Below are 17,094 nucleotides of genomic sequence, written 5' to 3' on the forward strand. Positions count from 1 at the left end.
TCAGAGTATTCCATGTGCTTTGTACATTAAAAGTGCTGTTTTTTTTTAGCAGTGCTTTTTAGCATGTTGCTTTCATGAACAATATTCATTTCATTACGCTTCTGTGGGCATCATTTTATCCACCATTTTTTTGAATTGATGGCACAAAATATAATGCTAAATCACAAGCAGATTCAGAATATTCCATGTGCTTTGTACATTAAAAATGTTGTTTTTTAGCAGTGCTTTTTAGCATGTTGCTTTCATGAACAATATTAATTTCATTAAGCTTCTGTGGGCATCATTTTATCCACCATTTTTTTTCTGCCTTGCTTTTTGTGCTCCATTTAGAGACACTAAGTAAACCTGTTGCAGCAGTTTTCACTTTGTCAGCATGAAAACAATAACCTCGTGTACACTATGTTTTGCACGATCAGATGTTCAGCCAAGGTGTGATGTCAGTATATTTATACATACTAGGAATTCAGCCTCTGGCAGACAGGCTCTGAAGTTGAATTAGGAGAAATAGGGCATCACAGAAGCAGTTGTTTAATGTGTATCAGTGCAACCGCATTATGAAAATGAGCTTAGAATGGCTTTGAAGATCAAAACGTTCTTATGGAAAAATCCACTGAGGGTTGTTTTGCAATAAGTGTACAGGATAATATAATGTATGCATGGTAACACTGCTTCACCAACTCACACAACACACAACAAAAACTTAAAATATAATTAATGTATTCGGAACAAAATAGTCAACCAATGAATCAACTGTATCATACCATAATTTTATACGTTTTTTAAAATTTTCAGTAAATATCTTGAGAATTTTCGAAATATGTTTAAATAGGCCAATAAAGTTCAGAACGTGTAAATCATTCACAGTTTCTAAATGATAGACGCAATATACAGATATTTTTACAGTACTGTATGCCTTATTGAGTTGACTAAAAATTACCAGTAGGGCGCACTGTTAGACCATGAAAAAACTGCTTGGTACTATGGAAAATGGGCAGTTGCAAATACAGCTGTAACGCAACTGCTACCAACCTCAAATAACTACTGCTACCTAGTGTCAAATAACTACTGCTATTACTATCACATGAGTGATCACAAACACATCAAGGTAATAAAAGTTCGAGTTGCACCCGCCGTCCCCGTTCCATTCACCCTTCCAGAGGGAGTTAGTTAGGCTGAACGCATCACCTCGACTAAAACTGGACAGTTTGCGTGTGTGTGTGTGTATATATATATATATATATATATATATATATATATATATATATATATATATATATATATATATATATATATATATATATATATATATATATATAATTGTGGCGGACACTAGGACCATGTCTCACACCCAGAAAGGCATAACGGAAAACCCCACAGGGTATTGACCAGTCTGGCACCCTGAGTCTCAGTCCGGTCCTGGGCGGTGTATGTGACACCAGGGCCCCAGGTGCGACATGAGTAAGGGTGAGACGCTCAGCGTGAAAACCATGAGGTAGCGTTGGCAAAGGGATCTTCTGAAGTTCCGCAGGAGCCGGAGTGGCAGTGCTGACCTGCATGCTGGCAGGCACAGTGGCTTCCGAGAGACGGCCGGTCGCGGCTGCGTCCCAGTCTGTGCCTGGGCATGAACCTGCTGCGGCACCAACACCAGCTGACCCGCTTCGATGTATATTCGGACCATACCTGCGGGCATGGTGAATCGGAGGGGCGGCTGAATGATGGTGGCTGGAGGCCTACTGCTGAGGCCGGACGGACATCGGTAGTAGATGAGGCCGCCCGGCTGGAAGATCCCGGTCGACGGCTAGGGACTCCGAAATTGGACTGCACAGCCGTTCTCACCAGCGCCCGTACCAGCCTGTTGCTGGCTGGCTCGATCCCTAGTGCGCCAAGGGTCTGGGCGACGGGTGAGAGGACCCTTGTCGGGATGTTGGCTGGCTGCTGTGGTACCAGCTTGCTGCATTACCTGACGTATAGTAGGCTGGTGGAGGTGTGTGGCGGACACTAGGACCATGTCTCTCACCCAGTAGGCATGTTGCTATGATGCTTTGAACCTGTTGCCTTTGTCTTTGCTGTTTTGGACTTAGTTGTATCAGTTTTGTGATGGCATGCGAAGAGTAAAGATCTCCACTAGCACAGCAACGTGTGGTTTCTTCGCCTCGCCACATTGGTGACCCCGGACGTTAGAATGGGTGACCCCGGATGGGTCATCTTGCCATATTATGATCCCAGACGTTAGAAAGTTTTGTCAGGCTGTTGGAGATGTAGTTTCGCCACATGGGTGACCCCGGACGTCAGAATGTTTCAGCGAGGAATCACCGCAGACGTCCCACTTCGTGGCATCCCTCCTTGTAAATGACGTGATATTACTTATTTTGCATTAGAATTAATATCATTATAACACAGATATATGGAAAAAATTGGTCTGGTTTAGAGTTATACAGGTATAAGTTAAAACAGAGCGAAAACAAAACTTGTACACGGAGAAATACGGTAACTTCAAAAGAAAAGTTAGAGCAGACAGGAGCCAGTGAAGTAATGGTGAGGTTACCCTCATTTAAATTAATATGGGAAAAAGTCAATCCAGGCCAAGTAATCCGTATGTAAAATTTATTTATTTTCTATACGTTGTTTTTCGATATCAAGGCCTGAGATAAGTCACACAAGTCTTTACATTGCATTTAGGGTTTCTTCAAATAAACTGAATAGCAAAATGTAGAAACTGTTTTTTTTTTAGAACTGCTGAGACATTTCCTAATAACGTAGTTTGGCACCTGTCATGTGACAATGGAACCACTTTTGTGGCATCACTGTCATCTTATGCAAAAAGGAGCTTAACTGCTCATGAATATATCCAAGGTTGACACAAGCAAGAACGAGCTGCCTGCTGTATATACAGGATGTACACTAAAAATAATTTTTTATTAGTATTTTACGTTTTCTGCTTTGTATGAGAAATCAAACACAATTTCACTCTATGCCACATGTGAAATTGTAAATGTTGTTCAATGTTGATGTAAAACACAAAATGTGTATACTATAAAATCTACAGTGGACTCCTATGTTACCACGTCCCTGACTTACGTTAGTTTCATGTTGCAATGTGGAATACTGAGTGTTTTCATCCCCTCTTTGTAACATGTTCCCAGTTTTGCAACTGTCATGACCCTAGGGGCCTGGCTGTATTTGTGTTGTTTCGTCTCCATCTGCAGGCATTTTTTGGTAATTACACTTGTTTTCAGTTGCCGTCCCTGCAACGCGTCACTACAACTCTGCTATTGGTCGGCGTCTCCTCATGGACATGGTGGTCTGCTATTGGTCGGCCTCATTTGTTTCAAAATGGCGGAACAGTAAAGCTTTGTTCAATTGTGAGTGGTTACAAAACCGTATTTATTGTGGATTTTACTGCTTAATTCAAAGTTGAAAGGGTTAGCCATGGGTCCCAAGATTGCTAGTGATGTTAAAGAGAGAAGTAAGAAGATGATTTATATGGAAACGATGCTGGAGATAACCCTTATTAGGGAATATGGGCATAACAAGCGGCACTCAAAGGTAAATAAATCCTTTCTATATGTTTTATTTGTGATGTTTTCTGAATGTATACATGTACAGTATATTATATATACGTAGCACGTACTATACTATTTTGGTACAAATTTTTAATATGTATGTACAATTTTGATGTTTTTACCTGGGGTTCTAAACGCATTAGCTATTTAAAATAGGTTTGGATTGCCCGTCATACAGCCAATTTGCCTTACAACCCCAACTGCGGAACGGATTAATCTCGTAACACGGGAGCCCACTGTATTTTCATCTTGACAGCGGGCGACAATTCACTTGTTCCCACCCTGCGCCTGTTGTAATGAAAAATCTAAGGAGGCAATATGGAGTTATGATGAGCCAAGTAGAGTGGTTGGATGCGGTGCTGTTTGGGGTTATCAGACAAGTGACATTATACTGATATGCTTAAAAGCAAAAATAGCAAATAAGTGCACTCAAACAGAGACTAAACATTATGCTGTACAAACGAAGTAGTTTAAAACATAAACGTGCATGTACCACGTGAAGGGAAGTAAAAACAAAGTATGAACAAAAACTCAATCGGTATTCTCTCTATGCAAAGTAACAACAGAAAGCAACACAGAGTTGGAAAAAACAGTGCAAACTATATATCGTATTTTCTGCACCACAAGGCCCACCGGATTATAAGGCGCACCATCAATGAATGGCCGAGTTTCTAAAGGAATGTCATATATAAGGTGCACCAGATTATAAGGCGCACATAGAGTTGAAACCATAGTACTGGCTGGGGTTGCATTATGCATCCACGAGATAGAGTTGCGTTATGCAGCCACTAGATGGTGCTGCACTAAAGGAAATGTATTAAAAACAATCAGCAAAGTCATCAAACTTTAATGACACAACATAAACTTTATTCATACAATATAAGCGTTGTATGGATAATATACTAAGAAATGTTTGTTATTAAAAAAAAAAGACAAAACAGAATGTGTTATTGGTAATTGCTATTTAACTACTAATCAGGAGCCGCAGAGCGCAGAATAGATCCAGATCAAGCCATGCACTTGTGAACGCGCGGCGCCTCAATCCTTTTGATTTTCCCCTCAGCATGCATTATATATTTTTGACCAGCTATTTAGATATGGAGCACAAAGAATTTATGAATAAACGAATGTCAGGGAAATTTAAAAAACAAACATGCAAAGGTATGAGTGAGGAGCCAAGCACAGGTGAACACGTGGCACCGCCGCCTTTTTAATTTTTCCCGCATTATATATTTTTGATCCGCTATTTCCATATGGAGCACAAAGTTACAAAGAAACGAAAGTCCGGGAAATTTAAACAAACATGAGTGTGGTGCCACACACTCTTAAGTCCTCAAAAAAAAAAAAAAATCGTGTTGGGCCTGAAAACCAAGTTAATTAATCGCACTGGGCCGAGTTGGCTTTAAAACCCTCGGGCCAGGTCGGTTTGAACTGGATTTTTGAGGCATAAACTTTTATGTTTGTAGGCATGAACTTTTAGTTTATACAGTCAACACATGATATTATCCATATATAAGGCGCACCGGATTATAAGGCCTATCGTCAGCTTTTTAAAAAGAATCAAGCTTTTGGGTGTGCCTTATAGTACGGAAAAATATCACTGGGGTGAGGAGTCAACGGGGGAAGGTCGGCGCACTCAGAAAATGACTAAAAGTATGGCCAATCAGGACATAGAACAAAGAGTTGGGTCTTCCTTAGCGCTAGGACACACAACATGTAGTACATTTGTGCAGTTAAAAAAAAAAAAAAGAAAAAACAGCAAGCAGCAAGGCCGTGAAAGGTAAACCATGTTATAGCAAGGCAACACAGTATAGCATGTTAAATACAGTACTCCTGATTTCTTTTCACAGGTTTATTTTTTACTTCAGTTGTGCATATTGCATCAAGCCAGAAAATACTATTTGTTTGCATAAACTGTTCAAAAACTATCATTGGAATATATATATATATATATATATATATATATATATATATATATATATATATATATATATATATATATATATTTATAAAGGAATAGAACCAACTTGGGATTTTTTTCCCTTGATCTGTACATTTGCATTAAAGTCGCTTTGCAAGCTTTTTGAATCCACTTTTGAAAAATGTCTGATTGTGATGCAGACATATTCAATTTCATGTGTTTATTTTTCTAGCCATGACCTATATCCTCATTATGCCACTTGAGTGGCCCAAAATGTTGTCCCTTGAATTATGTCATCTTAATCACACTTTAGCATGACCATGTTACTATTGCAACAATTAAGTTCAAACACATTTGCCTGATCACATAAATGGGGTTTGTTGTAGTGACCTTAAGACAAAAAAAATATGGATTAATGGTGAGTGCTGATTGGCTGACACACGGAGATGCACTGGCAAGACCAAATGGTGACACTAACATGACAAGCAGACAAAGAACGCACAAACAGAACATAATAAAACACAGAATTCTTGATCAAGTGCAATTCCACAAAATTGTGTGGAATAAAGGTCCACACAAATCAAAGCGCAATTCTTCATAATGAGTTTTCTTCTACTCACTAATACCACTCTGTAATTCAAATCACAGTCAAGTGCCTCTTGCTGCAATTAAGAGTGGTTTTAAGACATGGTCAGTGAATAAATCAGAGCTCTGTGGGTTCACTATCACGTACCCTCCTGAACAAATCTGCATTATGTACTATCCAAAGAAGTCTGAGACCGAGGGGATTCCGTCAATAGCCACTGGGCATCATGCAACTCAGGTGGAATGCTGTGAGGTTAACTTTGAGCCCAAAGAAAAGCAGCAAAAGTTTGCATGTGCACCCCATGCTTGTGTGGGTCTTCTCTGGGCACTACGCTTTCCTTGCACATTCCATGCATGGTAGGTAAACTGTATTGGACATTCCAAATTTAAATTGTAGAATTACGGAATGAGATCTCGTACGACGAGAAAATCTCATCTCACTCATGAGACACTGCGTCTCGTGTGTCTCGGTCCTAATACAGTAATTACCTTTGGACTTCACATATGGCTTTCCCTATTTAGCCTGGAGGTATCCTGCTGGCTGCAGCTCTCAAAAGTCAAGAACTGCGAATGCAATTGTCTCACTTATTTCTCATATTAAGGAAAAGGTAGCTATAAATTTCCTCAAGAAGTTTCAAAAGAGGAATATAATCATTTTACATATCAAACATTGTTGGTTTGCCAAATTCAAAATTTAAACATTTTGAGAAAGTTGGTTAGTCTTTGAAAATGAAATGACAATCAGGCAGACAGATCAACATTAGCACAATAGATTACTAATAAGTGCAAACATTTACTTTTATTGACCAAGGCTGAACAAAAAAGCTGCTTATTCACTTCATTATGAACAGGGTCTTTTAAAAATTGTAGCACTTTATGTGTTTTGAACTTATTGCAGTAAAGCTATAGGATGTGACTGGTACTTCAAATATTTTAATCGGCAATCATTTTGCAAATAAATATTTTACATTAATTATTTAATTGAAATGGACAGCTCACTACCATCCAGATGCAATAAAATCAAGGAAATAGAAAGTATTTTTAGAATGTCTGCAAAAATAGATCATCTCAAATTTAATCAATAAGATTACCTAAAAAGAAAATTATTGCCAATATTGATAATAATAACAGATGTCTTTTTAGGCTACCCTCTTATTGATTAAATTAAAGCCAAACGTATATGATTCAAGTCATTTGTATCATTTATTTTTACATGCAATATTATACTCACTCTAGGTTTTTTGGCTCCCAGTGTATTTTTTCCCATTTTTACAAAAAGGCAGTTAAATTGATGAAATAAACCCTGACTGATACGTATAAGCAATAACATAGAATGTTTGAATGGAGTGTTTAAATGAATTTGATTTATCTAATAGTAAACAATACTTGATATCATTATTAGTGTGTGCAGGCTAAATGGAAACTATGTTTTGTCCCTGTGAGTCACTTCTTGCATCTACAAAGGACACCAGGGTGCAACTGCTCACAAAAGTCACAATTTGCTTTGGGGGCATGGTTTGGTACAACAAGAAAAAGAAACAAGAATCCAAAAAGCAAAATTCCTTGTTTCTTTTTATTTATATTTGGACAACGAGATAGCTTAAAGTTATCCCTACTTAAAGTACCAGTAGAACACTGAACCCATATATATAAAATGAACCCATATATAAAATGAACCTTAAGTAATGGAATAAAAGCCGGAGGAAAAGACACGTAAAACCAGAGAGTGACCCCGAAGCCAAAGCCAGAGAGTTGCGAGAATAGGTTTTATTTGAACTTTTATTTGAACTTTGTGCGCCAGTTTTGGAATCCCGTGAACAGACCTTATTTCAAGTTTTTGCACTTCGGATCATATATTTTGCCTGCTTCCGTTGGGACTTTGTAAAACAAGTAGTTTTGAACTCCAACAACCAACCTAATTTCGATAACTGTCTTTTGACCCCCTGTTTGGATATAGTTTCTTTGAACTTTGAGTGACGAAATAAACATTCTATTGAGAACATCTGACCTCGTATGTTTTTAAGAGGAATTTCAAAGCAATGAGAGTCGAGGCTGATTTAATAGACATCAGCAGACTTCCAGAGCATTTAAGTGGCTGCTGCAAAAGCTTGGTCACCACAAGTCTTAACCCTTGTTTTAGGGGAAGCTAGCAGCAGCTGGTCAGCAGGTATATCACAAGGCACAAAACAGACGTACGGTATAGCTGATGACATATTGAACAATGGATGATAAATGAGTCTACATTTCTACCATGGTCAATTAGGCGCGCCCAAATTTCCCACATTTGTGATTAAATCAAAATGATCAGTTTTACATTAGATAAACGTTTTGTGAAATTGATGTTGGGTGGTGTGCCATGGGTTTTTTCTCATAAAATTGGTGCCTTGGTTCAATTAAGATGGGATGGACTTAGTCTGAATCACTTCCAATTATTTGCATCTTTGTAAAAGGGCAGCAGTCTTTGGGGGGAGGGGGGACTAAACGAATGTTCTCCCTAAATGATGACATTAATCATGCTTGTAAAGAGAGATTGGAGGCATGCAAATTTGGGAATAGTTTTCAAAGTAAACCTCATTCCAGAACTTCACATAGCCTCGGCATTTTACTTTTCTCCCCATTCTGAAGACATATGACACAATCTTGAAAGCTAAAATTGTACTGGAATTTTGAAAATATTGAAAAAAAGGACAATTTATTTTGAGGATTAAATGTCTGTTGAAGACAGAAATTGGGCTGAGATTAGGTCATTGTGAGGCATGTACAACTCGCGTGATGTGTTTACATTAGCATAATCCATCCAGTTGATTTTTTTTGGACAGCAGTGACATGAAACCCGAGGTCAGTTGAAATTGATGCTATAAAATCGCACAGTAAAAAGCAATTACTAGTTAAAATTGGAATGTTTGGAAGCAAACAAACCCTGATTCTCTTCAAGTTTTGTCATAGAACAGAAAACCTCAGCGCTTGTCAGAATTTATATATGCAAGCATGAGATTGCTTTCAAAAGAATTTGGTTTTCCTAGAGGCTTATTAATAATGCAATAGAGTGATGAGCACAAAAGGTGTTCCAATCGATCTGATGAAATGATCCCCCTCTGGTAAGGTTAAAGAAGTAAACACATCCTTCAACTCCTTTGACAAGGCAGGCTTGAAACTGCAGTAGTCCATTTGGTTTTGTATTCAAATAAAAATGAGGGGATTGCCAACTGTTTGGAGAAAATTAAACTGATCAACACCATGGTTATAACGATTGGCGGAAGAAAAACTTGAACATTTTTTGTTGCTCAGCTTTGCACATCCGGTCTACAATTACATGAAGCTGTTGTTCCTATCTGCTCTTATCCGAATCCCATTTTAATGCTACACTGGAGGACATTGTTATCCAGCTCCTCTGCAGCCCAAGCACTTAGTCTGTCAGCTTAAAGGCCCAGTGGTTCAATGAAGATTAATTATGATGCTGTGGTTAGGGTAATGAGATGTGCTGCGTGGTGAGGGAGAGATATACACAATCCCACAAATTGTCAGCTCTATTCTTTTCGGCCCTTACCTGGTCATTATACACACAGAGAATTTTGGGTCATAAAGTGTATCACTTTCCCATGTGACTTCTAAAACTAATTTATCTTTAAATGGTGATTCTCCCCTGACAAAAGTCAGTACTAACTATACGACACAGTTAATTGATGTATTTATTCTTCCTTCTTCCGCCATCTATCTTGTTCTGAGCTGGAGTCTATTTGAGCTGAGTGATAAGGGCCAAGTCAATCACAGAGCACATGTAAAAAGTAATTATTCCTTGCTACTCCCATATAACAGTGTTCTGCAACTAAGAGTGTTGCAATAAAATGCCTAGTGAAAATCCATCCATCCATTTTCTGTAGCCGCTTATCATCACAAGGGTCGCAGGATTGCTGGTGTCTATCTCACCCGGCTTCGGGCAGTCGACGGGGGACACCCTGAATTGATTGTCCAATCCACTTGCCAGGCATGTTTTTGGAATGTGGGAGGAAGTCAGAGTGCCCGGAGAGAACCCACACTGGCTCGGGGAGAACATTCAAACTTCACACAGGAAGGCCGGAGTGAGGTGGAATTGAACTCAGATCCCTGAACTGTGAGACAGACATGCTAACCATTCCACCTCTGCCTTGGTAAAAATCTGTTCCACAAGATCTGTTCAAGTATGACAAGTACCCTAGCAGCAGTACATTGCTGTCAACAAAGTGAAAATTGTAAACACACAAATATAATTTTTTCCCTCTTTCTATTGTAGAACAGGAATGTGCAAGGCATCAGTCACGGTCAACCGGTCAAATGCCTCGATAATGTTGGTCGGCCGCTTGACATCACAGACACACATTAAAAATCCTGAGCCAAAGGAAACGTAAATGGAGAAAAAAAAAAGAACGTCAATGGAGAAAAAAGAATGCCAATTGACAAAAAAAAGGAAAAAAATAACATCAGTAGTCGCTTGATTTTGTTTTTTTTTTTGAGTGGCCCGAATTGACAGTTTGAACTTCTTTTTAGAACAACACAGTGTGAACATGATTTCAAAACATGTTGGTCACATCACAGCCTGTTCACTCTAGGAGCCGAAGATGATCAAGTTAGTTAAGCAATGTCGTGGCTATTCTTCCGGAGGGAACTTCAAAATAAAAGCATATCAAGGCCGTTAATGCCATACGCTACTGTTACTACATTAACTGTACTGTGATCAATTTAATTATATGTTATATTTTGTTATTGTTTGTTTATTTAATCACTTTACTGTATGAATCTAGCAGTTTTCATGATGTCTTATTGTCTATTGTGCATTTACATTGAAGTGCCTGTGTCAGGTTCGGCTGTTAGACATTTGTAAGAAACTATACGCAAAAAAAGGAGAAAAAGCATTCTTTTTTAGTTCATGCACGAATAGAACAGAGAAGAACTGCACAAGTACAATTCTGCATTCAAAAGCAGCTTCTCCAAACCCTCTCTTTTTATGTGATTCAGAAGTCCCTATTTACTTGGGAGTTCCCGTTCTTGCAAGAAAAAAAAACAAGAGCGGAACCCAGTGTACTTGTCCTTCTGTGTGTGTATGATTAGTGCATTGTATGGTAAAGCATTGTGTGTGTCAAGACATTCGGCAAGTTTTTTTATAGGTAAAAAAATGAAGTCTGTCTGCAGATGAGCTTGAGCAGGCTGGTCAGTGCTGTCCTTCCCATGATGAAGTTCAAAACAGCAAGTTTCTCATGGCAACCTTCTCATAGCAAACATTGTTTCATTGCAAGCAGTGCATCCATTCTCACGGCAACGCATTTCTTCATTGCAAGCAGCTATATTGATTGTAGCAAATGTATAATCACTACTTTTACAATTATTCTGACAGCATGTTAACATCCAGCAAAGGGAATAATGATGAAGAGAGCAAGCTTTCCAGTTTGTAGAGAATGGGCCCTCTTTCTGGGGCCTGCCCGACCTGCTAAAGATGGATGGCCTTCACCCTAACTGGGAAGGCGCCATCACTCTTTCTAGAAACATAGATTACTGTTTGAGTCTTCCATGACTTCTCACATTAGAGCATGTCGCTTCGCAGGCAAGTAGCGAGCCTGCTAGAACGGGTGTGGAGTTGTTAAGGCTAGAGTTAACTGGCACTAGGCTGAACTGCTACAACACACATAGTATACTTAGTCTAGGTCACTGGAATCCACACACTGTTTCAATACCTAATGCTGAATCCCCTTGTGATAAGATTTCTGCTGAGGTGGTGTTGATGAAGGAAAGTAGCCATGCCTCCTTAACCGGTCTTACTAGTGACATAGTACCTAGGCGGAATATTAATATTAATACGTGCGCTCTAGCCATCAACAATCAAAGTCCTACATTAGTAACATTGCAACGAGGTTTTAATTACTCAAAATACAAACCGAGCCCCAGCCATCAAAATCTTATCAGTATTAGTACTAATAATATTAAGACTCAGAATAGTTCAGCGTTAAATTTGGCTTCATAAATATTAGGTCAGTCTCCTCAAAAGCTCTTTTTGTAAATGATCTTATTACAGATCACAATCTTAAAGTGCTTGGTCTCTGCAAAACCTGTTTAAAACCAAATGAATTTTTATCATTAAATAAGGCCTCACCCCCAAACTTTGTGGGCTCAAACATTGCCCGTCCTTGTAAAAAAGGGGGAGGTGTCACCCTAATTTCAGAATCTGGTCTTAAACTTAGCACAAACACTAAACACATCTTCAAGACATTTGAGGCTCTCGATATGCGATCAAGCTCCTCATCACCATTCTATGGAGTAGTTATTTATCGTCCTCCCAGTCCATATTCTGGGTTCTTAGATGAATTCCCTGAATTTATGGCTGATTTAATAACTCACATGGATATAATATTAATTATGGGTGATTTTAATATTCGTATGAACTCCCGATTGGAGCCACTTACTGTAGCATTTCAAACAATAATCGATGCATTTGGTTTAACACAAATAATAGAAGCAGCGACACACCGGAACGGTAATATCTTAGATTTTATGTTAACCTGTGTCCTAACTGCCTCAAATGTCACAATTTTGCCATATACGAATGCTATGTCTGATCATTATCTAATAACATTCGAAGTCCTGGCTCAGTGTGGTCTTATTGACCACAACCAAGGCTTTAAGAGCCGTGATATTAACTCATCAACCACAGCTGCACTTTCTGAACTACTGCCTTTCGCAACAGCTGCCTTTCTGTCTTTCAATGGTTCAGCCGATAAACTCAAACGTTTTTAATACTTTTAAATTCTTTTAAGTGTTTTAAATTCCCTAAACTCTATAGCACCGTTAAGACTTAAAACTCGTCCGAAGCGGCACACTCCGTGGTTTACGGATGATACGTGTACGTTTAAATTGTTAAGTAGACAACTTGAGCATAAATGGCGAACAACCAAACTCTTGGTTTTCCGACAGGTCTGGTGCGATCTTTTGCTGAAATATAAAGAGGCTCTTCAGTTATCAAAAACAAATTACTTTTCCAAAATAATTGATCTTAATAAAAACAACCCAAAATATTTATTTGATATAGTAGCAAAGCTAACGCAACAGCAGCAGATTAATCATAGTTCCATCCATTCTGCACACAATTTCATGAGATTCTTTACTCAGCGGATATAGCTAATGAGGGACGAAATAAAAAAGGTGGCGCCACTTACCCCCTCGGGTTCTGTGATTGCTGATGCTAGTTTGGATAATCTGGTTCAAGAAAGTCTGGTAACCCTGTCCCAGTTTGATTAAGTATCCCTGGAGTGTCTTACACACCTGGTTAATGCAGCAAAGCTGACATCCTGCATGCTCGACCAGCGTCCAAGCAAACTCGTTAAAGACATTCCAGATCTTAGGGTCATCTGTCTTGAATATGATCAATCTGTCGCTCTCCTCTGGCATTGTACTAGAAGCTTTTAAGACGGCTGTCATTCAACCATTAATTAAGAAACCTCACCTAGATCCTGAAAATCTCTCGTAATTATAGACCAGTGTCACATCTTCCGTTCTTTGCGAAAATTCTTGAGAAAATTGTAGCACAGCAGCTTAGTAATTACATGATTTATAACAGTAGATTTGAACTCCTTCAGTCAGGATTTGGGGCTAACCACTCAACTGAGACAGCCCTTGTAAAAGTGACAAATGTTCTTCTCCTAGCCATGGATTCAAACATCTCATCAATATTATAATAGCTTGACCTCAGTGCCGCATTTGACAATCATATTCTTATGGAACGTCTTGAATCATGTGTTGGTATCTCTCGATCAGCACTTTCTTGTTTCAGATCTTACATCTCCGGAAGGACGCATAGTGTCTTTCATGGCAATGCGATCTCTGATTTCTCCGTTTCATGTGGTGTCCCGCAGGAGTCAGTACTTGGTCCTTTACTGTTTAAATTCTACTTGATCCCTCTTGGTGATATTATATGTAAACATCTTATTAGTTTTCATTGCTATGCTGGTGATACCCAATTATACATGCCTTTAGAAATAACAGATCCGTGCAAGTGCAGTAAACTGGAGGCCTGCCTTGCCGAGATTAAACAATGGACGTCTTCCAATTTTCTGCTTTTTAACCCTAGTAAAACAGAGATGTTAATAATTGGCCCTGCTCATCATCAGCACTTGTTTAAGAATACCACTTTGAATCTGGATAACTGTACTTTTTACAAAATATATTTGCAAAAAACCTCGGCGTGATATTTGACTCAGTTCTCTCTTTTCAAACACATATTAAGAACACAATGAGAAGGGTGTTTTTTCACCTTCGAAATATCGCAAAAAAATTGCCTTATTCTGTCTCCTAGCGATGCTGAAACATTAATTCATGCATTTGTTACTTCGCACCTTGACTATTGTAACGATTTGTTTTCTGGGCTTCCCATGTCCTGCATCAAAAGTCTGCAGTCTGTACAAAATGCAGCATCGAGACTCTTGACACAGATGAGAAAGTTTGATCATATTACTCCGATACTAGCTGACCTGCATTGGCTTCCAATACACCTGAGATGTGATTTTAAGGTGTTGTTAATTACTTATAAAATTTTACATGGTTTAGCTCCTTCCTATCTCCTCGACTTAGTATCACCATATATTCCGTCTCGACAACTTTGGTCACAAAATGCCGGTTTGTTATCGACCCCGCGGGCTAAAAAGAAGTCCACGGGATCAAGAACTTTTTCCATTCGTGTGCCAGTACTATGGAATGCCCTACCTATGGAAGTTAGCATAGCCACCTCAGTAGAAATCTTGAAATCCTGACTAAAATCACATTTATTCTTGCAAGCATTTAGTTAATGGGCCTGTCTGCAGCTTTCTTCTTTTTCCTGCCCCCTTCCCTCGGATCGAAGAGGGGGCTAGATGGTGAAAGATGATTTGAACGCCCCCATTTGGCCCTGCGCTAATTGACAATCGCGGGTCATGAGATCAACTGTGGTTCACCTGGCTGGACTGTGAGGAGGTTCCTGCCCAATGGCTTCACCTGCTCTCAAGACATCATTGCACTATATAGCACAATATGTTTTCTGTAAACTATTTTGTGTACCTGTATTTTTCTGTATTGTGTATCTATTTGTCTGTATTTGGTACATGCAGCATCCACTTCAACCTGTGGGCCTGGAAGGGTGCTCCTCCCACCTGTGGTCCCTTTTGAAGGTTTCTGATTTTCGCCAAATTGGGTTTTTTTTAATATTTCCTTCCCCTTCTAGAAGGTTTAACTGGGGATGCTGTTGTGTACCTTACACCGAAAAGATGTCTCTGTATGACTTCTTTTTTCGAAAGAAGTCTCGTCATGACCTCTTTTCATCTGTAAAGCCCTTTGAGATTTTGGTGATTCAGGGCTATACAAATAAGATTTGATTGATTGATTGATTGAATGATTAATTGATTGATTGATTTAAGCTAGTTTTCTTCCATGTAATACAAGTCAATTGTGAAGTCTGTTTGGTTTGCAAGGATTTATGCCTTATAATCCACTGCCATGAATACCAACTGTTGCTGTGCCAATACTGTGCTCTTGTGATAACCTTTTGCTGGGCAAGGAAGGAAACAATACTCGCTAGTAAGCCCAGAGTGCTTACTTTAAAGATGTTTGGTTGCGTCATCGCAAAACACCGTTTCAGCCAACTGTTTTGTTGGAAAAGATGTTGGTGTGTTCCTTATATTTAGTGTGTTGATGTATGTATGTACATGTGCTGAAGTATGAATATAATAGGAACTTTATTTTTTAGGACACTGCAGCGATTGTAACAGATAGGAACTGGAAGGGCATAGGTATCTCTCTCCTTGTTATTGTGGTGGTTCTTTCACTCATTGGACTCTCAATTGTTCTGCTATCAAAAGGTAAGACTCATCAAACATGGTGAAATTATTTCTTAGTATTCCTATCATTTCCTTTGCATGTTAAGGATGTTTGAACGAGCTTGATTTACAACTTCAGTTGATGGGAAAGTGAACATTTAATTGCTTATTCCCTAAATGTGCATCAAAACACTGGCACGACTAACAATACACAGCTGTCAAAAAACATCTGTGTAGGAGACTCCAGTTGGTGCTTCACACAAGTATTAAATCAATGCATAGGACAATCCTAAGGAAAAAACGTATTTGATGATGTGCAAATGACTGTAAACTGCTCTGAAACAATGGGACTACAACAGATGGAGCACCTGCAATGTATGGGGAAATGAGTGGATTAATGGCAAGGATGAGAGAATATGGTGAGGGAGAAGAGAGAGCAAGAGGCCACAGGGGAGCTGACAGTGTATTACTTTCTTCTACACCAAGAAACTCTCACCAGCAAAGCCAAAACTAATTATCCATCATTTTGTGTAATTATAAGATAAGGCAATTATGCAGCACTCCACTGTTCTTGTGTTCCTTGAGAAATTGATAAAAAGCTCACCTTTTAAAGTGTACTCAATTATGTTGAGCACAGTGCATTTTACAGTTATGGTGCAAGGTTTCTGAGCGTATCCATAACTGGACTACACACATAAAGCCTCCCTGATGTGTGTGTCTGCACTTTCTGTTATCCGCTTTCTGTGGGTGGATCTCTTGCTTGATCATTGAGGGTTCTGACAACTCCAAGCATGTGCTCTAGAGCAGGGGTTCTTAAACTTTTTGGAGTCAGGGACCCCTTTTAGAAAGCAAACAAGCACCCCCATTGCAAAGGTTTGTGAAAACAAAAACAAAATAATCATTTAAGCCAAACATAGAGTATGTGCCCTTTTTATTCGCAAAATATTCAATTTGACATGTATATTTGTTTCTTTTTAGTTACACTGCAGGATAGAAAATCAAAATTGTGCGCCTCCTTATAACAAAGTGTCTCAATTTTCCCCAAAAATGTTGCTGCCAATTATTTAGTCAAATCATTTGGGCCTAGACAAACCTAGTTTTAAGTGAAATAGTTTCTGTCCTGCTGGTCATTTTAGTAATTCCTACACAGTGTTGCTGCATTTAAAGGTGCACAGAGAGGTGACATTGAAATATTCATAAGTTACATAAGTTACAT

At 38.9% G+C, this 17,094-nt stretch overlaps 1 protein-coding gene and 1 pseudogene across 1 annotated transcript in view; both read left to right on the forward strand.

Annotated features, from left to right (window-relative positions):
• LOC148423212 (inactive dipeptidyl peptidase 10-like) overlaps positions 1-17,094 on the forward strand; it is a 69,578-nt gene that overhangs the window by 5,012 nt on the left and 47,472 nt on the right. Inside the window, exon 2 of the mRNA XM_088414357.1 lies at positions 15,809-15,920. Within this exon, the coding sequence (XP_088270483.1) occupies positions 15,809-15,920 (112 nt within the window). The remainder of the gene's footprint in view (positions 1-15,808; positions 15,921-17,094) is intronic.
• LOC148423213 (uncharacterized) lies at positions 12,304-14,395 on the forward strand (annotated as a pseudogene).

The sequence above is a fragment of the Hippichthys cyanospilos genome, chromosome 5, assembly GCF_059441005.1.
Source record: "Hippichthys cyanospilos isolate Australia breed blue-spotted pipefish chromosome 5, RoL_Hcya_1.0, whole genome shotgun sequence".
Lineage (NCBI taxonomy): Eukaryota > Metazoa > Chordata > Actinopteri > Syngnathiformes > Syngnathidae > Hippichthys > Hippichthys cyanospilos.